Source organism: Athene noctua, chromosome 5 (genome assembly GCF_965140245.1).
Source record: "Athene noctua chromosome 5, bAthNoc1.hap1.1, whole genome shotgun sequence".
Classification (NCBI taxonomy): domain Eukaryota; kingdom Metazoa; phylum Chordata; class Aves; order Strigiformes; family Strigidae; genus Athene; species Athene noctua.
This window is the reverse complement of record NC_134041.1, coordinates 2,717,646-2,743,244: the sequence shown is the minus strand read 5'-3', so window position 1 is coordinate 2,743,244 and position 25,599 is coordinate 2,717,646. Positions and strand designations below refer to the sequence as shown.

General features: G+C 44.2%; 1 protein-coding gene across 1 annotated transcript in view; it reads left to right on the top strand.

Annotated features, from left to right (window-relative positions):
• CACHD1 (cache domain containing 1) overlaps nt 1-15,439 on the top strand; it is a 114,735-nt gene extending 99,296 nt beyond the window's left edge. Inside the window, exons 17-27 of the mRNA XM_074906046.1 lie at nt 1,054-1,176; nt 2,978-3,077; nt 3,178-3,294; nt 4,669-4,829; nt 5,514-5,600; nt 5,818-5,934; nt 6,855-7,006; nt 7,387-7,548; nt 8,527-8,604; nt 9,570-9,671; nt 13,515-15,439. Coding sequence (XP_074762147.1) covers nt 1,054-1,176; nt 2,978-3,077; nt 3,178-3,294; nt 4,669-4,829; nt 5,514-5,600; nt 5,818-5,934; nt 6,855-7,006; nt 7,387-7,548; nt 8,527-8,604; nt 9,570-9,671; nt 13,515-13,753 — 1,438 coding nt within the window. The 3' untranslated portion in view covers nt 13,754-15,439. The remainder of the gene's footprint in view (nt 1-1,053; nt 1,177-2,977; nt 3,078-3,177; nt 3,295-4,668; nt 4,830-5,513; nt 5,601-5,817; nt 5,935-6,854; nt 7,007-7,386; nt 7,549-8,526; nt 8,605-9,569; nt 9,672-13,514) is intronic.
• The last annotated feature ends 10,160 nt before the right edge of the window (nt 15,440-25,599 follow it).

Sequence of the window (25,599 nt, the reverse complement as noted above, 5' to 3'; positions counted from 1 at the left end):
TGGTGTATCGGTTGCTAAGGCAACTGTGTATATTCCCGAACTAGTGGGTAAAAATAGGAACAGAGGCACGTTTTCAGTCTGGGTGAAATATTGTGATTCACAGCAGCTCTTGCTGCCAGCACTGGTGAGCATCCACAGAGACTCCGGGTTCTGCCCTTTCCCTAAACGTTTATTTTATGGTTGCCCTGCACTGGGGAAAGGTAGTGAATGAGAACATTTGTGAAGTGATACGGTTTTAAATGTCGCTTGGCACCGCATGGGCAGTGGGAGGCAGTGTCAGGTTCACACAAACTACCCCCGTTTAATTCTAGCTAGCACAGATAACTGGCTGTTAGCAGGATGTGACTTGAGGCATTTGACACACTGCTCGTTAACCAGCACCCAAATACCACCGAGTTGCCTGGTGCAAGGTAACCTCACTCATGGCTGTACCGTGGCCAGCTTTTTTTTTTTTTTCCTGGCTGAAATTCCTAATCACTCCTACACTTTGGAGTTTTAGGGATTTGGCTATGGGAGCTTCATACTCAGATCCTAACGCTGGGGGCTGAGCAGCGGTGCAGGATGTAACCCCTCACCCTGAGGCGGTGGGGATGTGGGTGCTAGAAATGCAGGAGCAGCATCCTGTGTTTATTTGTGTGAGAGGGGAACTTTTAATCCTAATTTGTGTTGCTAAATATTAAACGGCTGTAGGTGGTAGGGGTACATGTAAGAACCAGAGGAGAACAGCCATGGGGAGAAGGGTCAATCCCTGGGGGTGATCTGGTCTCCTCCACTGCTGCTTGTGATTTATGTGGGGAGACTTCAGGGTTTGCAGCAAGCAACTAACACTGTTAAGACACTGTTCTCTCCATTACGGCCGCTGTAACTGTTCATTTAAACACAGGCAGGGTGAACCGAGCTTCACCATGGAGGTGTGAATTTGAGCTGGTCATTTCCATCCCAGGGAAGCCAGTCCCCTTTTCAAGTAGGGAACTGCGCAATTAAAATATTAATTATTAATACAGCCATGAAAGCCTTTTTCCTTTTTTTTTTTTTTTTCTCCCCTCTTTGCAGTGCACAGATGTCTTCAGGACATTCAGTGGCAGTAATGGGCATTGACTTCACCCTGCGATACTTCTACAAAGTTCTCATGGACCTGCTGCCCGTTTGTAACCAAGACGGAGGAAACAAAATAAGGTAGGCTGTTCCTTCCAGGCAATAAATATTTAAAGGCTTTTTTTTTTTTTTTTCCACTTTAACCAGATGACCCAGAGGTAATTTCAAACAGAACTTATTCTATAATTCTATTACTTTCAGTGTGCGTTCTCTGATTTCCACTAAAATTCTTCTCAGAAAGATTATGTGGGCTCTTTTGTTACTCAAGACCAAATGATCATCAGCTAAATAAACAGTCTTCAGGAATACAAAAATAGAAGATAACTGCGGGGTTTTTTTGTTTATATTTAGACTTCACCGAAGTCCTGAGCAAAAAACCATTTATTAAATGAAAACACTTCCCATTCTCTTCTGTTTGTTTTCATTTTACCTATCTAGTTACTGTGAGCATGTAATAATGTATTATCTCTAGTTATTTTAACTGTGGTTATTAAAATATACTTTTGTCGTTCTCAGAAATACGTAACACAGCAGTCAGAAGAAGTCTGATTTCATCTGGAGTATCTAATTTAATTTAGACCTATGTGTATCTTAATTATTCCTCTTTCCCCTTTTTCGAAAAATCACAGGGCGAGGAGGAGCAGGGATAGACTCTGGTTTGGATCTGGAGTAACTTGATTACGTGGTTTGGACATTTTTGTTGTTTGTTTGTTTTTAAACCTTAAATTTGGGAAGGGAAGTGGTTTTCTGTCATCTCCCCAGTTCTCTTCTGGTTTGATTTTGGTATGTTTTTACATATTTTATGGTGTATTAAAAAAAAAAAACAGGATTGGTGGCTGGCATTCCTTCCCCCACCCCAGTTAAAAACTTAATCAACAGGGTCAGATGCTTCATTCTGTTTCTACATTCCCTAAGTGAGGCATTTCAAGTGTATTGTTAAATGCTCTGTCAGACCATTCTAACATAGAAGCCAGATCTAATTCTTACAGCTTCCATGTAAGTGCACGCAGGTACTAAGACACAACTATCTGGCAGGCACTTGGGGGTTTTTAATGTACCTCTACTAAGTTTTTTTTCTCTCTGCTGTCATTCTGGGGTAATCACAAGCCTACTCATTCTGTTTCCTATAGCATCTCTCAGAAAATAAAAAAAGAGAAAATGCAACATCACTGCATGAATTTCTAATGCAAAACCCAAACAGTTTGGGGCAGTAAAAAAAAATAAATCCGGTGCCACTCGCTCCTCCGCCTGCCCCGGGGCAGCTGTCTGCGGCTGTGGAAACAGGAGATGGCAAGGACATTAGGGATTAAAACCTCGCAGCACTGGTTTCTAGATAGGGGCACAGATCTGACATCGTTTCCTTGGGATCACACGGGGAAGCTAAGGGGAAGAGCTGAGCAGGGAGAGGAAAGGTTGGGAAGGCTGAGATGAAACAGGAATGATTTATCTCCCCATTAAAATTGAATTCTAAATCGGGAGGTTATGAAAGGAGAGTGTGAAACCTCTGGTTAATTGGTAACGTAGTAGATTAATAAACTATTAAAGCTTTCCCAGTTCATTATGCTTCATTTATTTCTGGATCCCCCCCCCCATCAGACAAGACAACGCACTGATCAGTTTTCCTTTCTGTTTATAATCGGTTCCATTTTCAAGCCCTTGATGATCCAGGCTCGCCGTAGCAGTAACAGATTTAAAAGCTTCAGGGAAATACCTAATACATTCATTAAAGACCTTTTACAGTGAATTTGTTTAACAGCCCTGTTATTTTAATAAACGGAAGCCTTTCAAGATTCTTCCTCTAGCTGTAAATTTAAATTCGTGTTTTATTTCACTGCGTTTCTCGAAGCCCAGGGAGGTCTAACGCTTTGTTTGTTGCGGGCAGGTGCTTTATCATGGAGGACAGAGGGTACCTTGTGGCCCACCCAACCCTCATCGATCCCAAAGGACACGCGCCGGTGGAGCAGCAGCACATTACGCACAAGGTCTGGCTCCTTTTTTCGTGGTTCATTCCTACCTCTTCTGTAGAGAAGCTGCCGTTTGTGTCTGATCTCAAAGGCATAAAATCTGTTGGTTTTCACTTAGGAGCCTCTGGTAGCAAATGACATTCTGAACCACCCAAACTTCGTCAAGAAAAACCTCTGCAACAGCTTCAGTGACAGAACAGTTCAGCGATTTTATAAATTTAATACCAGCTTAGTGGTAAGTGTGTTTTTCTATTTTATTTTGCTTTTGAATGTACTTTGGTTGGGTTGGGTTTCTTTTGGTGGAAACACACATCCTTGCCAGGATCAGCAGAGGAGGCTGGAAGCCAGCCTTCCGTGTGGATTGGCCTCTGCTCTCCCTCTCCAAACACAACCCAGCCATCTGCACTGCACAAACGGCGCTCGCACGTGGAGCTGGTTGACATACAAGGGATTATGGATGTGATCGCTGGCCAGCTGTGGTTGATGGCTGCAAAGTCTCATCCAACATCTTGAAAATAAGAGCAGGTCTTTTGTCAGGTGAGGACATGCCAGCAGTAGTTGGGATTTTTTTGCTTTGGATCCTCTGACTTGACCTCTGGCTTCCAACTCTGTCACATCCTCCTGTGACACGGGTAGAAAAGATCTCTAATAACTCATCCTGTAGTCAGGTGTCCAAAGAAATGCAGTTTCTGATGCAATGTCCATGGGCCTTCACAGAGTATCTTTTGTCAGACTGCTGTCTTTGGAGACCAGAATGCTCTGTGGCTCCTGTGTGCACTTCCTCTTGTGCTCAGCCATGCCGAGAGCTCTAAGCCAGGGGCTGTCGTCTCTCGCTGCACTGTGAATGCTGATGGCAGTGCCACAGATCCACCCGTGCAAGATCACTGCAGAATTATTCACAGGAGGTGAAGCTCTGTGGGAGAAGCTGCTCTTTAAGGAATACTTTTCAATTATTACTGGGAGGAGAAGGTGGGAAATTCAAGTCAAAAATATTTGAAAGCTCTGTCAGAATACGTTGATTTATGTCAGATAGGCTTAAACATTTTCTCCACACTCGAAATGCAAAATAGAAAGTGCATTAGTGTAAAGGAGATTGTATAAGACAGAGCAAAAACTTAAGATTGTGGCATGCGAATAGGAATCAGGAATGAGTCTGCCTACCAAATAGATCACAGCTGTACGGTGCTGTGGTGTGGTTTTTTTATAGTACACGTGCCAGGAAGTTTTCAGCAAGTCGTGATGGTGCCCCCCCGTCGGAACGGAGCCTCTGTCGGGTCAGCGGTGGCTGGTGCGGCGGGGCCGGGCCGGGCGCCACGCGAGGGAGCGAGTGGAACCTCCTGGCAGCGGGATGTCAGACTCTGTCACAGCTCAGAATGCTTACAAGCTAAGCTTATTTTCTCCTGTCTTTATGAAAGTCATTCCACCTGGCAGTAGCTTGGAAGCGAAACTCAACAGGTCGATGAACAATTTTATAAGGCTCTTGTTTGTCAAGGCAGCACTCCCGTGCTTTTGTGTTCCCTCAGGTTTCCTTGCAAGGGGGAAAGTCTTCAGCTCCCTAAACCAGCAGTTTCTTGCTGCACCAGTGACACTTTATTTTTTCTCTTTCTAGGGTGATCTGACAAACCTTGTGCACGGCAGTCACTGCTCCAAGTACAGGTTGACCAGAATCCCGGGCACCAACGCCTTCGTGGGAATTGTCAACGAGACCTGCGACTCCCTGGCTTTCTGTGCCTGCAGCATGGTGGACAGGCTCTGCCTCAACTGCCACAGGTGAGCAGGGGCTGCCAAATGAACCGCCTGCTCCACCCGTTTACTTCTGCCCTCTTTCTGGATTCAAGAAAGCCACATTTATTTTAGAAGCTAAATGAGAACGTGCAGGGCAAAGCTGAAGTGAAAACAAAATGGTTACTTTAGCGGTGCTGTTTGTGGTGACTTAGCTACCTCTAATCCTTCACCATATTGCCCGTGTATTAAAACCCAGGGTGGTTTGTTCTTGACGTATTTGGGTAGATAATGTTAAATGACCACGGCAGACTTGGTTTCTCAGGGGCAGTTATCTGTGGGTCAGGCCCTTTGTCCTGGAATAATACTACCCACGATTTTACGTGGGTTGACATATTTTTTCACTGAGGGGATCCTGGTGCTTGCACATTTTGCCTACACCAGCATCATGACATGCTTGTTGCGCTGGCAAGAAGGATCCTTGCATCTGAGGCGTGCCCAGGGGTTGTCTGCTTTTTAAATTTCAGGGGTGGGTAACCGATGAGAGAGGCTCTGTTATTCCATTGTCCTCAGTCCCGGTGCAGAACAGCCCGAGCCCTGTGTTCCTGGGGGAAGGAGGGAGGTTACTGACCACCCTTCTCCAGGGTGAGCTGCTGCCACGGGGCTGCACTGGGGGGTGAAAGTCAGGGTGCAACATCTGATGCATTTTCTGTGTGTTTTCTGCCCCTGAAGAATGGAACAGAATGAATGTGAGTGCCCCTGCGAGTGCCCTCTCGAGGTAAACGAATGCACCGGCAACCTCACGAACGCCGAAAGCAGGTGAGAGTGAACCTCCTCTAATGGACCAGCACAGACAGAAGTTAATTAACAAGAATCACCTGTTTGTTCATGCTAACTTACAGGTGACACAGGATAGAACAGACAGCATTGTTAGTATAATTAAAGAGATTATATTTAATAGGTAAAAATGATGTTTCTCACTGATTGTGCTTTGACTGCTTTTATAACTCAAGGTTAACTTTTTGTCCCAACGCAGGAATCCGAGCTGTGAGGTTCACCAGGAGCCGATGACTTTCACAGCAATCGATCCGAGCCTGCAGGACGCTCTCCCGCAGTGCATCAACACCCAGTGCAACCAGAGGACAGAGAGCGGGTAAAGTGGCATTCTCCAGCCCTCCAAATATACTGTGTTCTGGAAATAATTAAGCAAAAATAGCTCTTCCTTACACACTTAAAGAAAAAAGAGAAGGAAAAAAAGTATGATGCCAGAATGAGATATTATAGCACCCGGTACTGATGGCATTACGCTGCAGCACAGAAACAGATCTCAGTATTCCTGTTTGGGTCACATAAACACCTTTAATAGCAAACAAACGCTTTCCTGTGACACTTTGTGACTCTGAGACCCGAGGGCTGTGCAAGTGGAAGGTTCGCTGTTGAAAGGACAACAAACTCTTCCTCTTAGCGAAGGGGATAGCGCTGCTGTTTGTTTGCTGTCTGGGGAAATGTGTGGACTGGGGCGTTCGCAGAAAGCAGACGATGCTTTCGCAGTGGTGACTTCGGAGCACATCAGAGATGGTTCCTGCCTGTCAGCTTCTAGTTTTCTGTTTCCTTTTTCTGCTCTTGGCATTATGTAGAGAAGCTTGAGGGCTTATTTTTCACTAGTTATGAGCAGTCTCCAGGAAACTGAGATTGCTAGAACATATCATGCTCTGACCAGACTTGCCAAGCCCTTTCTTCCATCTTCCAAAGGACTGCAGAAAAAGGGTGGAACCATAGTCAGATGGTCAGACATGCTGAGAAATGTCTTATTGGAGGAGTTACAAGTAGGAAGTTCTCCCTTTGCTCAGGCTGAGTGATGAAGGAAAAACCAAAGCAAACAGACTCAGAAGATGCAGCTTCCCTGTGTAACTTCCCATGTGGTGCTTAAGCATTTTAATGAGAAGGTTTTTGTGGGCAGACGTTACGTATGTGAGTGTTTAGGGATGATTTTGGCCTCCCTCTGTCTCAGGATTCTATGCCAAACGAGAAGTGTTGAATCTGAAAGTAAACACGGTCTTTTTTCATTTTCAGGGATTGCTTTGGTGTGTTGGACTGCGAGTGGTGTATGGTAGACAGTGATGGGAAGACCCATCTGGACAAGTCCTACTGTGCCCCTCAGAAGGAATGTTTTGGTGGCATTGTGGGAGCCAAGAGCCCGTACGTGGATGACTTGGGAGCCATAGGTAACTCGGCCTTTCTGAACTGTATTTAACTGTCTGCGTTCAGTCATGTGCACTGCTGGGGTCAGAGCACGCTTCAGGTCACGTTTATCTCCTGTGCTAGTGGTAAATCAGCATAAACAGGGCATCAAGCAGGAAAGAAGTCGCATCGGGCCTGTTGTGGGTATTACACTTCTGAAAATATTGATGTATAGCTACACATTTCTGTCTTTAAGATGTATCCTCTCTGAATTCCTTCTCGTCAGTCGTGTGCTGTCCTGCACAGTTAAGCACCTAGAAAGCCTTCAGGATCTCTAATCTTCAGAGATGTTGATTTAAACCTTTCTGCAGAGCATTTACAGTTGGTTTTTTTTTTTTCCTCTGTTTTGTCCCTTTTGATTCAGGAGATGAGGTAATCACTCTGAACATGATCAAAAGCGCACCAGTCGGCCCAGTGGCTGGAGGCATTATGGGCTGTATTATGGTGCTTGTCCTAGCAGTGTACGCGTATCGCCACCAGATCCATCGGAGGAGTCACCAGCACATGTCACCTTTGGCTGCCCAGGGTGAGCTGATAACTCCGGAGAGAGAAATAGTAGGGTGGGAATTAAAAATAAACAAACCAAAAAACCCAACAAAAAACCCGAAACAAAACTCCACAAAACAAAAATCCCAAACCTCTTTCCCTGTTTTTTTGTTTCAATGCTTCCCCCATTTTATTTCCCTTTCGCCAGCCCTTCTCAGAGTCAGGTCTCGCCCAGGGTGCTTGTGCATTGCTGCCCTCTCCTGGGTGCAGCCAGAGCTGCTGCTGCCCGAGGAAAGAGTGCCCAAAAGCCCTCACACGCTGTTCTTGCTGCTTTCTCTAGAGCTCAAAGGGTAAGCCCAGGCTCACCGCGTGCTGGGCCTTGGCACAGCGCACCGATCACCTGTGTATTTCTGCACAAAAGTGGTGCTTTTGGGAGTATTACAGTTCTCACACCCTTTCTGCTTGGGCTGTTTGGGACATGTCTTGTTTTACTTGTGTTTCCTGCTTCTGGTCCATGCGATGTTTGTGGGGTTTTTGTCCGTAGATAAAGCCACTGATTTCTTGTTCGTAGATAAAGCTACTGATTTCTACATGTAGATAAAGCCACTGACTTCTTATCCTTAGATAAAGCCACTGATTTCTGATCTGTAGATAAAACCAGTGAAGTCATGAGAGACAAAACTGTGTTTGGGTAGAGACACAGGTAGAGAGATACAGAGGTGAGAAGTGTGACCAGGGCTAATTACCTCTGTGTTTGATTATACCTCAGCTCTTCGAGTCTGTTCACTTCCTTCAGAACTTTAAAGCCTGATCCTTTCAGGGGGAGGTGGGGTGTATCCTTTTCCCAGGATCCCAAGCCCCATCCATCTTGGGGAAAGAGCCTGCCAAGCTCAGACTGCATCTCTTCACGCAGTAACACAAAGTGCTTCCACTGTATTACCAGGGTGACAGCCGTTAGTAAGATGATCCAAAATTTTTCTCTTAACAGTTGCATTTTTCTGTTTGTAATGGTGTGTAGAAATGTCAGTGCGTATGTCGAACCTGGAAAATGATAGGGACGAGAGAGACGATGACAGCCATGAAGACAGAGGAATCAGTAAGTACTAAATCGCTTTGCTGTAAAACAAATGTTAAATGAGCCACTTGTTTTCTTAATACACTAGAATGAAAAATCTGTGAGGAAGCCCTGTGCTGAATAGCAGTAGAAAATGACAGAACAATGTTCTAATCTAAACTGTAACTTCCAGTGTACCTTTAGTTTCCTGCTGAAAAATTACTTTTTTTCCTTTTAAAAGACTAATCTCAATTATGTGTGGAGGAGGTTTGCCCCTTACACCCCCCCATCACGACACTTCCGAAAATAGCTCTGATCAGCTTAAAAATTGCAGCTGTGACAGTACAGGGTGTGGAAAACTCCTACTTTTATTCAACCTTGGAAAGCAGAGGCCAAGTCTGGCATGTACGTTCAACAGACGTGGCAGTAAATCTTATTTGCAGTGATTTGGGACACATCTATGTCTTTACCGTTCAGTAAAAATGGCACTTTGCATACGATCCTGGTGTACTATAAGACAAGCTGGTGCACCTAAACTTTGGGAGAGCTCCAGAGTGAGACCAGAGCCCTGTCTCTGGGCCCTCACTAAAACAGAACTAGAACAATACCCAAGATTTGAAACTATAACAACAATCAAAGCTTGAAAAATAAGCATATCTGAGTTTTATGGCTTGCATCTACTGCTTCTCCAAGTCCTTTTTAATTTCATTTTGAGTCTGCTTTCAGTGCTGCCACGGGTTCTTTAGCACTGGCACAGTAATTCTCTAACTTCCATTAATCCAAGCAGATGAGGTGAATGAGTTCGACTGGATCTTGATCTATTCCACATTTAAACCCCATCTCTTTACTCCTGCTCCTCTGTTGCTTGACAACCTTCTTCAAAGCAGTAGTATTTGAGAAGAACTAGTTTGCAGAAAGCCTGTTCCCCTGTGACTGATTTGTCCCGCTGATACAATTCACTGAAAGCACTTTCTTTAAAACCAGTTCTGTTTCTTTCTCTCTCCCAGTTAGCAACACTCGGTTTATAGCAGCGGTGATAGAGCGGCACGCCCACAGCCCCGAGCGCAGACGCCGGTACTGGGGGCGATCGGGAACGGAGAGCGACCATGGTAAGGCCTGGAATCCCTGCCCTGGCCCCAGCTTAACCAACATGGTTACTCGATTTCCTTCACATGTCTGGCACGTTGAAGATAAGGCTGCCAAAACCAAACCAACCAAAAAACCTTGCTCCTTGTTGCTTCGCAGTTAAGCGGTTTTGACACCCTTTGGGAGCTGATTCTGTCCAGGGAGGGAGCTGGTTTTGTCAGAGTGGGTGTATAGCAGCGGCTGAAAGCCACACGCCCCCTCTCTGATTTTGGGTTCTGCCAGATTCTCTGGGTGACCAGAATTCAGACCGACAGACACGATACTACATTTACCACACGCTTTTTCCATCGCCAGCCCTAACAATCTGGATGTTCAGTTGAGATAATGGACCTCTCCTACTTAATGAGAAAAAGCAAATTCCTTGCAATCAAGTCAGCTTCCCTACTGCTCTGCTCTTTGATGTGGCTGCACATCTTTCATAAAATTCTAGCAACGCGTGTGGGATGCCTGTATTTGATGGGGTAAAGCGTGGGTTGAGAGAGCAATGTGCCAGTTGCCCCTCAGCCTTGTCCCTACTGTCACCATGGAGGACATCTTACGTCACCTTTAAGCAAATAACAATCAACGTTAACTGGGCACGTGCACAGCGGGGAAGAGTGCTCACACACACTTCAACACTGTTTAGGTTCAGGGAATTTTGCTATGTCTCATGCCCTGAGACTGGGTCAGTATTTGATTGTATTTGTATCAGCACTGGCGTGGCCAGCAGGGACAGGGAAGGGATCTGAGTCCTGGGCTCGGCACTGGGGAGGTCACCCCTCGATTCCTGGGTTCAGTGTTGGGCCCCTCACCCCAAAAAGGCCATTGAATGACTCGAGCGTGGCCAGAGAAGGGCAACGGAGCTGGGGCAGGGTCTGGAGCACAGGTCTGCTGGGGAGCGGCTGGGGGAACTGGGGGGGTTCAGTCTGGAGAAGAGGAGGCTGAGGGGAGACCTCCTGGCCCTCTGCAACTCCCTGCCAGGAGGGGGCAGAGAGGGGGGATGAGTCTCTGGAGCCAAGGCCCCAGCGCCAGGCCCCGAGGGAATGGCCTCAAGCTGCCCAGGGCAGGGTCAGGCTGGCTCTGAGGAAGGATTTCTGTGCAGAAGGGGCTGTTGGGCGTTGGAATGGGCTGCCCAGGGCAGGGGGGAGTCCCCGGGATCCCTGGAGGGGTTGAAGAGTCGGGCTGAGCCAGCGCTGAGGGATCTGGGGCAGTTGGGAACGGTCAGGGGGAGGGTCATGGTTGGGCTGGAGGAGCTGCAAGGGCTTTTCCAACCCAGATGATTCTGGGATTCTGAGAGTCGTCTTCAATCTGGAAAGCTGTCAAGAAGGGCATAATGCTGTTAACTCATGAGGAGGCTTAACAGAAATTAAGAGGAGGGTTAGCCAAGGCAGGCTGCTGCCGATGCCAGCTCTCGCTGCGGGTCGTAGTGGCTGGGTGTGTTACAGCAGAGCTGTTCAGTTGTTAAGACAGTGGTTGTGTTCATGGAATCACTGAGGGGCAGGAAGTCTGAGGGCCTTGGAGCATCAATGAACAGATATCTGAGGGCCGAGCTTGCTGGGGGGGGAATTACCCTGGATTTGGGGCCAGATGACCTGTGGTGAGGCAGATTTACTAGACTAAGGCTCCTTTTGCTCCATTTCTTGTCGTCCTAGCAAATCCTTCCCATCCTTCTACCCCACATGTCAGGGTCAGGAGGGCAACTGTCTTCCTGGTTCTGAAATGGGCGCTTCTATTTTCGGTTTCTGTAATTCCATCTTCCTCAAAGGACTGCCTAGTCTTCCTCCCCAGTTCCTCTCTGCCAGCTAGAAACGACGACTCAGAGCATGGGCAGTGAGAACCAGCTCTGGGTGCTCAGCCTGAGATTTTTAACACACTTCTTTTAGGTGTCTCAAGCTCAAAACATGACCGAGATGCTCAGAAGCACTTGTGGGTTTTCAGCTCTTAGCCAAAGTTTTCTGGGAAAGATTCTTTTTCTAATTAAACAGGAGTTTTGAAAGTTGGTGTTTTTGCATTTAGAAATACTGAGGTGGTTTTGTTTGCAAACTGGTTTTGAGTGGCAACAGCTGGTTTCAGTGATAAATCCAAATCTCATAGGAAGTACTAGCACCCGCTTCAGAAGAAAGGGACAGAAAATCTCTGAGGGGCCTGTTAGGAGGCAGCTTCCTCACTCAGAGAGCAAGATCTTGTTTTGCAAGGCTTAGCTGGTAGCTGGCTTTCTAGTGACATCATTTCCTTAGGCTATCCCGGAGAACTGCAGCCTCTCAGTACTGCTGCCCGCTGAGCGGGGTTTTAACTCCTCAGACCCCAGTAGCAGGTATTTCAACCCAAAGAGAGCCTCAAGTTACCCACACGATGCACACAGGCTTAGCTGGGACGTCAGTGCTCTTTGGCTCAGTGGACCCGCTGTGTGAAACCCTCCCCAAGCAGATTCAGTAATTTCTTTAACCATGGAAAGCTCACCAGCATTAAAAATGTATGCTTGGTTTTTGCAGATAGATTTTTTTTTTACAGGTGAAAAGTGCTCTCTCCTTTTAAAAATACAGTACTCTGATTGTACAAGATGATGTGAAGATCTTTTTCTGCTTCCAGATAGAATAGCCAGCGACGCTTCCTAGGAAATGTGTAGTTTATAGGAATAGTGGTAACAGGAGCAGACCCCACCTATTTCTTCTCTGTGTGTAAAAATTTAAGTAATATCTTAAAAGATACCACCTTCCAAAAAAACCTGTTAACGTTTTGGTTTGAAGAGCAGTGCTAGCAATTCTGCCGTAACCAACTGCTGAAGGGATGGTTGTCTTTTACTGTCTGGGGTGGTACAGACCATGGCCCCCAAAGTTTATAAACAAAGATGGTGACGGAGAGAGGGATCCATTATGAACTTACAGCCAGCTGGAGGAGGTTCACTGAGGGCAAATGCCAGGGGTGCCTTTGGGCCACAACAAGCCCCAGCAGGGCTACAGGCCTGGGGAGGAGTGGCTGGAGAGCTGCCGGTCAGAGAGGGACCTGGGGGGGTTGAGAATGAGCCAGCAGTGTGCCCAGGGGGCCAAGGAGGGCAACGGCATCCTGGCTTGTGTCAGCACTGGCGTGGCCAGCAGGGACAGGGAAGGGATCTGAGCCCTGGGCTCGGCACTGGGGAGGCCGCCCCTCGCTGAGGGGGTTCAGTGTTGGGCCCCTCACCCCAAAAAGGCCATTGAATGACTCGAGCGTGGCCAGAGAAGGGCAACGGAGCTGGGGCAGGGTCTGGAGCACAGGTCTGCTGGGGAGCGGCTGGGGGAACTGGGGGGGTTCAGTCTGGAGCAGAGGAGGCTGAGGGGAGACCTCCTGGCCCTCTGCAACTCCCTGCCAGGAGGGGGCAGAGAGGGGGGATGAGTCTCTGGAGCCAAGGCCCCAGCGCCAGGCCCCGAGGGAATGGCCTCAAGCTGCCCAGGGCAGGGTCAGGCTGGCTCTGAGGAAGGATTTCTGTGCAGAAGGGGCTGTTGGGCGTTGGAATGGGCTGCCCAGGGCAGGGGGGAGTCCCCGGGATCCCTGGAGGGGTTGAAGAGTCGGGCTGAGCCAGCGCTGAGGGATCTGGGGCAGTTGGGAACGGTCAGGGGGAGGGTCATGGCTGGGCTGGAGGAGCTGCAGGGGCTTTTCCAACCCAGATGGTTCTGAGAGGATGGTTTTGTTGGTTTGTTTTCTTTTTCTATTCATTGAAGAATCTTAATTGCTTTACTCTCTGTAAAGCACTGACCGTGTCTGGTTCCATGAAGGGTGCAGCAGTCAGCACCGTGGAATATTGACCTTCTAGTCTGGCTTTGAATTCTTAGTCCTGCTGATCTATTTTCTAGGCTACAGCACTATGAGTCCTCAGGAGGACAGCGAAAACCCTCCGTGCAATAACGACCCGTTGTCGGCCGGCGTCGACGTCGGAAACCATGACGAAGACTTAGACCTGGACACGCCGCCTCAGACAGCCGCCCTCCTGAGTCACAAGTTTCACCACTACCGGTTGCACCACCCGACCCTTCACCACAGCCACCATTTACAGGCTGCCGTCACGGTACACACTGTGGATGCAGAATGCTAATGAACAGCGACAAAAAGGAACGTTAATTGGTGAACAATGATCCGTGCAGCAACGGGCAGCTTTGTTTTCTCTGCTTTTCACCGGGAACGATTTAACTAACCTCCCGAGTAAACGGTGAGGCATAAAAGCTTTAGGTTTTTATAAATGGAAGGTTGGCTCTGAAATGGAAGGGAAACGCACTTGATGAATGGACCTGCCATAACATTTAATAAAGTGGAGCAGGAGGCATGTTAGACCTCCAGAAACAGGGACGCAAGTTTATATAGCAGCTCAAGCTTTGGAAGCCCTGTTAGGCTGAGCCAAGAGGAGAGAGCGAGCTTAAAAGAGCCAGCGATGATTTGGTTTCCTTAACTGGAAGAGCAGAAATCTGTGCAGCTGAAGACTGAAAAAGCGCCAGATAGAGGCGGGGGGTGGGGAAAGGCTGTTGGTTTCTCTGCAGTTTGTTTCGTGCATAGGAAGTTCACTGCTCCAACAATTGCTGTATGGAACCGGGGACAATGCATCTCAAGATTTTTAAGTAAAGGATTATTTTTCTACTATTTATTGAACTTGAAACTCTGGGGGGAGGGAGGGAAGAAAACATGTTAGCAATTCTCAACAACTACCACATATATTCTGTGATGGTGAAGTGGTTCTTCTGAGGAAGACATCTGTTTCTTATTAGCTGATATTCATCCACTGCCCCGCTCTGCAAAAGGGAAAATGAAGAAGTCGTTTCTGACGTGTTTACATTATGAATGCTTTCTTTTCCACGATTGTCTTCTGTAAATATTACAACCTGATTTATATTACAGTATTTTCTTCCTATTTGCAGAGGAGAAATCCTGTACTCCGTTACTAAAATTCTGAGAATTCTGCCCATAAACCTCTCCACCTTTACCTCTTTGATCATCCTTAAAGGTTTCCTGTGTGGAAGTAATAAAGAATTTATTTAGCATTAGTTACCAGATAATTCCAAATGAAATCTATGCCATTCTTCTGTTTCCTTAGGACACTGTCAAGATCAGAAGTAGGGATAAACCAGTGTTTTGTAAAACTTGGGTTACTGTGGAAGATGCCTTTTTGAAATCATAATTATAAGCTGCTGCTGCTGTTTGTCTGGAATTTAACACTGCTTGGTAATTGAAAGATTAATCGATCTGTCTACAACACAAGGCATCATCATCATAAATTAGTTTTAAATCACAGTGTTGTGTTTTAGATTCACATTTTGTGATTACAATGATATAAAAAACATTCTTGCACTGTGCGTATGATAAACATCCATTTATATGTAGTTTTTTTAAAAAATCACTTGTTTTAATTAATATGGTACTTAATACTGTATTATGTAAAAAAATTGGTTCTTAAACAGTACGGTAAAATAACTATATGTGTGATACCAGGATACCCCTTTATACTATGTATAAAATTAAGATCTCTAGTGAAATAAACTGTATATAAAGTATAGTTCTGTGGATAACTGGCTAGATTGAAATTGTTCTGTCTTTGCTTTAATTTTCTGGCTGACTGAGTGCTATAACAGGAATGAAGCATTTGGCTGGGTTCCTATCGGTTTTATCAACCATCTTGATCTAAACTTTACATCTAAATGACAGTATTGACATATGTTTTTAAGCTTTGTTTTTTTAACCTGTCAGTCATTATTTGGGAAACGAACATTTCTGGAAGTGGTCAGCCACGGCATAGACTCACCAAAGCCAGTAATTTGTGGGGTTTTTTCCCTTATGTGCTACTGAAAACTCGGCTGCACTGGATTTGCCATTCTGCTGTGTTTGTGTAAGATTGGGTTGTGGTGTTTTGCTGACCAAACAGCTGCAGAAATCTATTAAGCGCTGCTTTATGCTCTCAAAGGCTGAATCTGATGCCCTGTATCAGTTTGTGTGTCAAATCTGTAGACACATCTTGCTGGAATTTCTGATTTTGAATCCAAAATAATGCTGGTTGTTAGATAATGGACAAACTGGCAGTTTGGTTTGCCTTTAGAAGAAAATGCATTATTTTAATATTACTGCTAGACCAAAGAACAACATACACAAGAAACAGAATTTTTAAGCAAGAAGGGAAAATAGCTTTCAGGGTGGAAACTGTTCAGCTATATCTAAGTTTTAACACCAGTTTGTGTGAAACATCGAACAAGATGCTTTGTTGATTGCCTATAGAATTCGTAAAGGTGTTCTCACTAAAATTCAGAGGTAAATCAGATTTGAAGTTCTCGCTAGGACTTTATTTGTTCGACTCTGTGAATGTAACATAGAGGCTGGAATTCAGCCAAAACCTGTTCCCACATGACAAAAGCGTCTCTGGAAGTTACTGACTTGTAAAGTGGAATTTGAGTTGGGTTTTGCCTGTCTACATACATATAACGGAATCTCGCTGTGCAGCAGCAGTTCTTGAAGTGGAGTATTTGCTCCCCAGTCATATTTTACGTCAAGCAACATTAGAATAGTTTCCTTGTGTATAAAATAATATAAACAGAAATTAAGAAAATCGCACCTTTGGCTTGATCTGCACGTGGCTGCCTCTCTGGTGCTGATGTTAATTTAAACCAGGTAAGGCTATGGAGCACATCTGTAGTGAGAAGCAAGTCATTAAGCCCAGCTCTAATTAAACTGCAGTGTTAAACACAGCTTGTATGTATACATTTATTAACCCACACCGGCGTGTTCTGTACGATGTTTTTATAGTGGTAGAAATAATTTTTGTTCAAAATGTATCAGGAAATAATATGAATAAGCACATGTATTGTAAAATGCAATAGTATTAATTACTTCCTTAGCTACACTACTGTTTCAGTGAAGGGATTTTTTGTTGTTCTTACATTAGGTGCTGGGCAGAAACTGGTTGCAGCATTGCATTGCAGCCCTGCCAGCAGCACAGCCGAGCGCTGCACAACACCTCTCACCAGCTATCAAAAGTCGCAGCAATCAAACCCCCTTGCTCTTACCTTTAAAAGCTTTTGTCCAGCTGCACCTCACTGCTGCCTCATCACTTCTGTTCTAGGACACACAGACTCTTCTGGATTCCTGGACAACCTTGCTTGAAGGAATGAGAAGAGCCAAAGTTAAAGAATAATGATGGGAAAAACACGGATCTAGGGGTGTGCCAAATCACAGCCTCACATGCTGACAGCTAACCTTGTCCCAGCAGGAGTAAATGTGAGGCTGGTAAAAGATACTATTGTTCATTTAAAACAAAACCTGATAAGGGATGTAATGGAGGTTTCTAAGAAGCTTCGTGATCACTCTTCTATTTTGATTGCCCGTGTTGCTGCCGTGGCCTTCCCTCCCCGTTATTATTTTACTGTGTTGACTGAGGAGCAAGATCATAAAATGAACAGTTAGCTGCCTGACTTGAGCTCACACCCTGTATCCTCCTCTCCTGTAGCTGGTAAGACTCCAGGGCCATTAATTTTCCACTTGTTTCATTTTTGAAACTCGGTTGTATTAATTTCCTGTAGGTTTTTCTTTCATTCTTCCAGAAAAAAAATTTCTTTTGAAATGAAAATGAGTGTGGCCTTTGGTTTGTGTTCACTAATGTTAAATTGACTCGGTGCTGGCAGTACTTGAGCGCTGTGGAGTGTATTGATTTTTTTTTTTTTTTTTCCCCCATGTAACAAGCAGCTGTCCTGCCTGGAGACAGAAGCTTGTTTACATGTTCAGAATCATTGCTTGAAAATGAATTGAGCCGATTTTTTTTTTTATTTGTTTATATATTGCCTTGATAAAAAAATGTGGTTTGGAAAGCAGAGTATGTTACAGTTTGCCCATTTTATAAGGCCACTTAAGCCATGAAATATTATCTTTACCCTTGCCCTTGGCAATGAGAGAGAAGACAGATGAGAATTCATGGGATGTTCACGTGCAGCAGCAGTTGTGACTATAACTGGTCAAAATGAGATCTCTAGCTTTCAAAGGCTTTATTCTGCAAAGTGACCCAGAAATGGTGGTGAGGCTGGAAAGTGTATTTGTCAGAGTACAAATTACAGTAGTAAGCTGGCAGCAAATATGGAAAAGGGGGAAAAAAGTAGGATGCAGAAGTCCTGGATCAAGTTAGGAGAGTGCAGGTAATCCAGAAGGCTGTATGCAAGGGCAAAGATTAATTTGCAGTGTTCATAGCTCTTGGCTACCCGTTTCATTTGCTTTTAAAAGAGAATCTCAGCTCTGGTTGGGATTTTCAAAGGAGCTTGTGCCAGGCTTTTAGCGATGTTTGGAATATTAATTCCTACAGCAGTTAATTCGGTAACTGTTGGGTGGTTTTGCTGTACAATCCCTCCATTTGCTGGGGACCCTAACTATGAGAAATTACTGTAACTGCCATCAAGTATTTCATATTACTTGTTTGCAGCACTTCTGCATGATGAGAGGTAATTATTTTCTCTGCTTTATGAGCTCTGAACTGAGTCACGGAAGGACCTTGGCCCAGAAGGGCTTGTGTTTCTGAAGCCAAGGCTACAGTGGAATTTAGACACTCAAGTCCAAGAGTGAAGTCCTCCAACCCAGCCTTGTTAGTGCAGTGCCAAACATAACTGATACGTTTGCCAGCACAGGCGCAGAAACGCTGCCCGTTTTATCTCCCTAGAAAAGCCTGAGGCTTCCCTGCCTCCGCAGCATTCTTATGGCCTGCCCTGGGCTGTGCTCTCTGAGGTCGGGGTATGCAGATCCTCTGCCCGGGAACCCAGAGGAGCCGGGACTGGCAGGAATTCAGAGCACCTCTAACACCCTGCGTGAACAGGAGTTTCCAAAGTGAGTTCCTGGCTTTGCGTGGCAGCCCGCACTAAAACGTGCACTTACAGGGCGCCTGCTGCATTCCAGGCAAAGGCTGAGTAACGTCTCCCTCTCCTCTGCAAACTTCCAGTGAGATTTTGAGTAAACACTTGATCTAATAATATATTCAGGGAAGATAAAAGTCTGAAGTAAAAAAAGAGTTTCCTTCAAATAATCAGATCTACTTGGTTTAACCAAGGCTTTTGCAATAACGCAACACAACCCTCAGCCCCCCAGCAAGCACCAGTGCAATGCCAGTTACCAACGGCGCTGGCCTGAGGAGAAAAGAAGCACAAATTTGATGGCAGAGGCAGAAGACGTATTAGATCTGGAACTTTCACCTTCCGCTCGCCGATGAATCAGAGTGGCCTCGTCCAAATGCCGTGGAAAACATTCATCGTCGTTATCCCCGAGCTGGTTTCAGTAGTGGTGGCAGGAGCTGGGAGCCAGCAGTAACCATTATCTTTTGTTCTACTTTATGGTATATTTTTATAGCTGACACTGGCAAAACCATCAGCTTCTTGGAGCAGTGCCTGAACAAGTGCTCTCCGCTGGTACTGCCCCTAATGGAATAAAATTAGTGATAGCGAGGAAGGGAAACTGTTGGCCAAGAAGCAGAGTGCAGGAACCTTTCCACCCCACCCTCCACCTGGCAACGAAACGTGAGGGCACGAGGACAGCAGCTGCTCCCCAAAGAAAGGGAACGACTGCGGCCTCCGAGACTGTCAAAGCTCTTTTTACAAGCAGTGTGTCGCGTACAAAAACGCGCAGAAAAAAGTGGTGCCGTGCCATGCCAAAGTTCTTAAAAAACGGGCAGTTTCTCCTCTTGAAACTCAGGCACTATCACTCCAGTTGAACAACGGGCCAACCCTGGATTAGACTGCCAAATATTTCCAGTTTGGTCAGCATGGATGGATTTTTCTAATTTTAAAACTCTTCTACTGCACCTAGAGATAATGAAATCAGACAGACGCTCTGAGAGAGGCTGGCACTGGGAACTGCAGGAAACTGGGAACTTGGTCAAATAGTTTTAGTATACTTATTTCAGTTTTCCAACTTTCTGACACTTCAGCAATTCATTTGCTCCCAGTATCAATTCTCTTGCCGTAACGTATGCAAATCACATGCAGTTGGGAGTGGTTAAAAGTTGAGTGATTAAACTCCGTGGTCTAATTCCTGCAAAATAATAATAACCTCTTGAAGTGTGTTTATTTCCATTGCAGCTTGACCAAAGAAATCTCTCCAAACAAGTCAAAATGTGTTACTGCTGCCACCTCAGCCAGAGAACCTGGAGAACAGGAAGGGGATGGGGTTTCTTTGCTCCCCATGAAAACACAATGAACACGTAGGAGAAGTGTGACGCTTCTGTAAGTGTGTTTATAGCAAAAAGTCATGTTGCATAAAAGTTGCTATGGAAACCTTTTTATAACTGAATGGGAGAACATTTTTAAAGTCTCATAAACTTTTTAAGAAAGCATTGGGAAAGTTTAACTTGCGTTACATCCTTTATGCCAGTTTTCCATATTTAACAAGTTACAGCAGTTTTAAGGACAGAATTGTGGGGGTGTTTCAAATTCCAGCCTCTGCTGGCAGGGATAAATCACCGACTGCTTTATCGTATCAAAACAAATCGCTGGTAAGGTGCCTGTTCACTCCCAGTACGTACTAGCTATTCAATTTTTATAAGTTTATAATTAGCCAGATCTGTAGGGGCTGAAAATGAGATAGTAATGGAGATGTACCCATTTACCCAAGGGAATGCTTCAATTCAGTATTATGGTTTCACTATTTTTTGATGTGAAATTATTTTACAATTTCCTGTGAACTATAAATACCAGTTTCCAGTGCCTAAAAAATAGGCCTTTACAGAGAATCTGAGACAGAATGATTTGAAACTACAATTTGCAGCACGTTAACAGGTTAGCCAATAAAATGCTCTGTGGAGGAATGTGGGGTTGTACCTACTTTTGCTAGAAATGCAAGGAACTTTTAATATTAAAAATGCCAAAATGTACTTTCTGCCAGTAAGTTATTACTAAATTTGAAGTTGACTCTCAATGAGGAAAAGTAAAGCCTAGGCAGGGAAGAATGGTGATTTAAAGCAGGGAAGGCACTGTTTTAAGAGAAAGTATTGCTGAGGTTCCTATGTGAATATATTGGCCTTTAGGGCCCTTTATTGAAGAGGACTGTACTTTAATATTTGTTTGATCTTCTTTTCTTTTGTTCTCGGTTATTATTCAAGAAGGTAGATTGTTTTGTGGTGGTTTAGCTTGAGATTTACTCTTTTTTTTGCTGTCTTTACATATAACCTTCACATGGATTTGCTAACGATATGCGTTAGGCAACAAAGGTTATAAATTCTACTGCAAAGACCACGGTTCCCAAAATAGACCATTACATTACGTTTCAGTGTAATGATTTCCTCAGAATAGTTACTCACTTTATAAGTTATGGCTCTTACCTCTTTCATCTTTTTCACTGTTTGTTTGCAGACCACTGTGTTACAGAATGGAAACTGAGGAGAAGTTGCTAACCAGTCTGTTGCTGAGATAATCCATCATTTCTAACACATTTAGGAGCAGTGTTACACCGAGTTTAATAGCTATTAGGTTCCACTTAAAAAGAAAATGTTCAGCTGGGGGCAAAGTCACTTGAAGTGTTTTTGTGTCTGTATAGAGGAACATTTCAGGAGCAAAGAAACAGCCCATTTTTGGTCACACAGCAGTACCTGACATATTCCAGTGAATGGGAGTTGCGTACATTTAAGGCTCCCACAAAGGTCTGCGAGCAAAGGGAAAATAACTGACTATTGGCAGCGCAGCTCTGAATGAAGAGTGGGGACGTGGTGGTCTCTGAAACAATCTGGTGCCCATCTGGCATCTCTTTGACAAGATGGGTTCTGCTGGGATGTGATTTGATGGACCTGAAGTCTGATCCTGTATTACTGCAATTCCTAAGTGCTCGCAGAATGAAACATTAATCAAAATACCTGTGGTATTAAAATGAGCTTAGCAGTTCATTGGGAGGACTTACTGTGTCACAATACCTGTCTCAACAAAATTGCAGTCTAGACATGCTGAGTGACTCGGTTGGTTAATTAGTGAATGGAAACCCTGATGAACGAGCGAAGCCTGGGACTCTGCAGTAGCTGCGGAGAGGCGTTACGCGGCTTTTGCTTCACCAGAATACTGAAGGTATCAGTTACTCCCTGTGTTGTTCTAGGTTGGTAATTCGATATGAAATTCCATTTGTTTCTTAATGATCCCCACTGTTAACTGCGCTACGGAATGCTACCCTGAGAATGCTGAACGTATTTAAATTTGTTAGAAAAATGGGGAAAGGAACTTCTTTTGGCACCTCTGGCACATTTTGGAGGCCAGACGCATTTGTGAGGCGATTAAGCATCTAGATGATCATCACTGAACTAATTACTGGTGTTGACAACTGAATCTACAGCTTTTGGTTTCAAAATTTCAGCTTCCTAATGAAACAAAACGAGCAGCTAGAGCTTGAAACAGTGGGCGTGGTATAGACTAAAGAGAATGGTATCATGCTAGCAATCAAGGATTTTTACAGAAGCTTCAAATTTGCAGTAACTGATGGATTCCACACCCCCATTGCAGGAAAGATGCCAATCACGTGGTTTCAGGTTTTAGAAAATTGTTTAGATTTCTCTTTCACATAGGAAATCACTTACGTAAAGAGCTCACAGATACATTCCTCGTATCTCGTGTACCTGGGAACATCAGATGGGTCTTTGAGATCCAGCAGATGTTCTAAACCTTGGCTTTTATTTTATCTGCGCAGATCTGAACTTGTTTGTGCTTTTGAACATGGACAATTATGCCTGAGTGCATCTTTAATTCAGAAAGAATGCTTGTGACACAATTCTGGTTTAACACTCTCATTCCATACAAATGAAAAAGTAGATATAGCTTGTATTACTTCAAAGCTGCAGAAGCACGGGTAAATTAATCTTCAGCTTAGAAGAGCTACAAATGCAACTGCTGCGGATAGGTACATTACTCTTAATTAACAAGGAATTTAGTGCACTAAATTAAATTACCACAAAGTGGCTTATCTATATAATAGCATCAAGGCAGCAGTGCAACCAACATTTGCAGATGACTGTACTTTTCTGCTGGTTTTTAAATAGTGTTTTTTTTCTCCTACAGCAATTTTGAAACATAATGAAAGTGCATTAGAAAACTGAGGACTGTTTAGAGTGCAAAGCATAAACGTGTAGGGTTTTGTTTTGAAAGCAACTAAAGTAGCTACACCGATACAAACATGGGCACAGAATGCCTGCACATAGAAGGATGGTCTGTAATTAATAGATGAAATGCTTTAAGGAAATCACATACGTGCTTTGGCTGACTGTCCTCTCCTGGGTACCACTGGCATTTCAGCCTGACTTGCACCATCTCAGCATCTTCCCGAAGACATTTCCTGCTCCTGCAGATACACCAGCACAAAGACTTGTGAGAGGGTTCCCTAACCTCTCACTTCTCACCCCACAGGTGCAAGGACTCTTTCATCTTACACCATTTATTGTCACACTTACAACCTAACCAGCAGTTAAAAGCCACAGCTGAGAGCAGTAATGGCTGACCTGAGGGAGCAGTGCTGGCCAGAACCACCACAGAGGATAGTAGCCCTGGGCTACCAGCTGGGGCTGTGGTACTCCTGGCAGAAACTGTTTGGGGGGAAATCCTGAAGGCAGATTAACTTGTCAGATGAGAGAACTGCATCCCTAAGGCACTGATGTGTCTGTGGAGGTTCAAAGGAGGCTGGATTGTTGGCTTGCACAACCTCTATACTGTATTAATGTGCCCACTGATGCTTGGCGGGGGCTCCAAGGGACTCAGGTTTTACTTTATCAGTGCCTAACTGTGACTGTTCTTTTATTTAATATTATATTTTAATTCTCCAGGTACCTGCTTGAGGGTGTACTGTAGTTCAAAACAGGGATGACATTTGGGTTCAGGAGGGAATATTTCCTCAGGTCGGATCAGTTGTTGGTGCCGACTCCTGTCCGGCTGATTTCGGTTGTCATATGAGGTGACACGTGGCCCAACTCCTTGTTCATTTTCATGGACCACCTCCACGGACAGTGGCAGTATCCTTGACCTTTCCTGCTCTCTTCCCACAGCACTTTGTCATTGCCTTTTAGTGCAGCTAATTCCTTCATCTGCCTGTGCAGTGTCAACTACCCCCTCACAGAATGAACTCTGAACGTTGGGGGGAAAAAGATGAATACTTTTACTTACAAAATACAATCTTCTAAATATATATCTCTAAAGCAACAACAAAAGCATACATTTCTCCAGAACACTTTACAACTAATATTGCAGTAGTTTTATTTTTGCCATTAATATCAAACTCTTCATTTCTGAACTACTTCTTTTAGCAATGCTTTCAAGGAACTTTTAGTAACTTTCATTCAGATACACCTGCAGCCTATCAAAAAACACCCAGAAAAAAATCAGGCACCTTTTGAGAAGGTAGTTGCTATAGGTAGGATTAATTACCGGTAGCATACAGGTGAACCAGTGTCCACCTTCAAACTGGAAAAATTAATGGCAAAACCAACTACTCTGCTTTCACTAGTTCATTAGCTTCACTAAACTGTAAAATGTTTGAGCAGATCCATAATTTCCCCTGTAATAGCTTAATCTGGGAATTATTTCTGTGGAGATAGTTACGTGTTTCAGTATTCCTAGCAGAGCAATCTTTTCTATGGTCTCAGAATAATTTACATTGCATAATCTATTATATGCTTCGGATAAGTTTTGAGGAGACAGTATTTAGTATCCCAACTTCAATTTCATAGCTTGACCTGAAAATTGGTTTGTAAATAGTCACTAGCAGACCTTTCACTTGTAAATTTATCTTTTCCAATGATAATTTTATAGGTAGCATGATTAATCCTTTGTAAATCCTTAGGATCTAAGAAACCTACACCTCACAGTTTGTGCGGGAAAAGATATTTCGTAGTTTTAAAATGCAAATCTTCATCTGAAATCTGAAACAATAGCAGGTGTATACTTTTCAGTTACATTTCTCAGAGAATGGTGACCTATGAAAATCGTGTGTTTCTAAGAACATGAAATTTTCTTTAGACCAGATCTCACACTAATAATTTGTTATAATGGTTTTTCCTGTTTCTTGGTTTAAGTATGAAGGCTAAGCTAATATTGTTCAGGACAGGCTGAATTTGGCAGTTCTCAAATTCTCCTGTAACAAATAAACTATTTACAAATGTCCTTCAGACCTCCCATTTCCAAAAATTCCTTAAACATAATGCAAACATTGAAGGAGGAGGAACCTGTTTAAAAAAATTAGGGGAAAGGAAGCTCTTGAACAGGAGCTTGTCAACCCTGACAAATTTTTTAATAATACACTAAAAACCAAAAGGTACGTTGATCATTGTTTGCTCAGTAGTTTTAAAATTATTTTTAAAAGAAACAAAGGTCCAAGATTCTTTGTAGCCTTAACTTACTAGCTTTGGTTTGGACTAAATCAGCTTCTAAAACCACAATTGTTATTTGGTGGAGTTTTTTTCCTCTAGCTGGCAATCCTGTCTCTAAAATGGCACTTTATGCCTAGTCAAGAAGTATCATTCAGAGTTAAGATTTTCTTGATTAGAACTTAGTCACATCTACCCAATTTAACTCAAAGTGTGGTTCCAATTTCCTTTTTAAGACTATTTTTCAGGTTTGGATTCTCTTTTGCCTGTTCTTTGTGGCTGGCCTCATCTCTAAAAATGGATACAAATATTTAGATTATCCTTCATTCATTTATAGCAATGATGACAACATTAAGAGCTAAACTTGCTGTGTTGTAAATGACATTGCAAGTAACTAAGGAAAAACAAGTTTTCCAAGAGCACAACCCGGTTTAGTTTTTACAGTAAGTGCCGACTAAGAGAGCAAAACCTTTTTACAGATGGAGGCTTCACAGAAGGGAAAATTTCTTTCCTAGTGACTCCCAGAACCGCTTTCCTGCTCTCGGGCTGTCGCGTGCCTTCGCTTCGCGTGAGAGTCGCGCGCCCGGTGCGTGTCCCCCCGCCATGACACG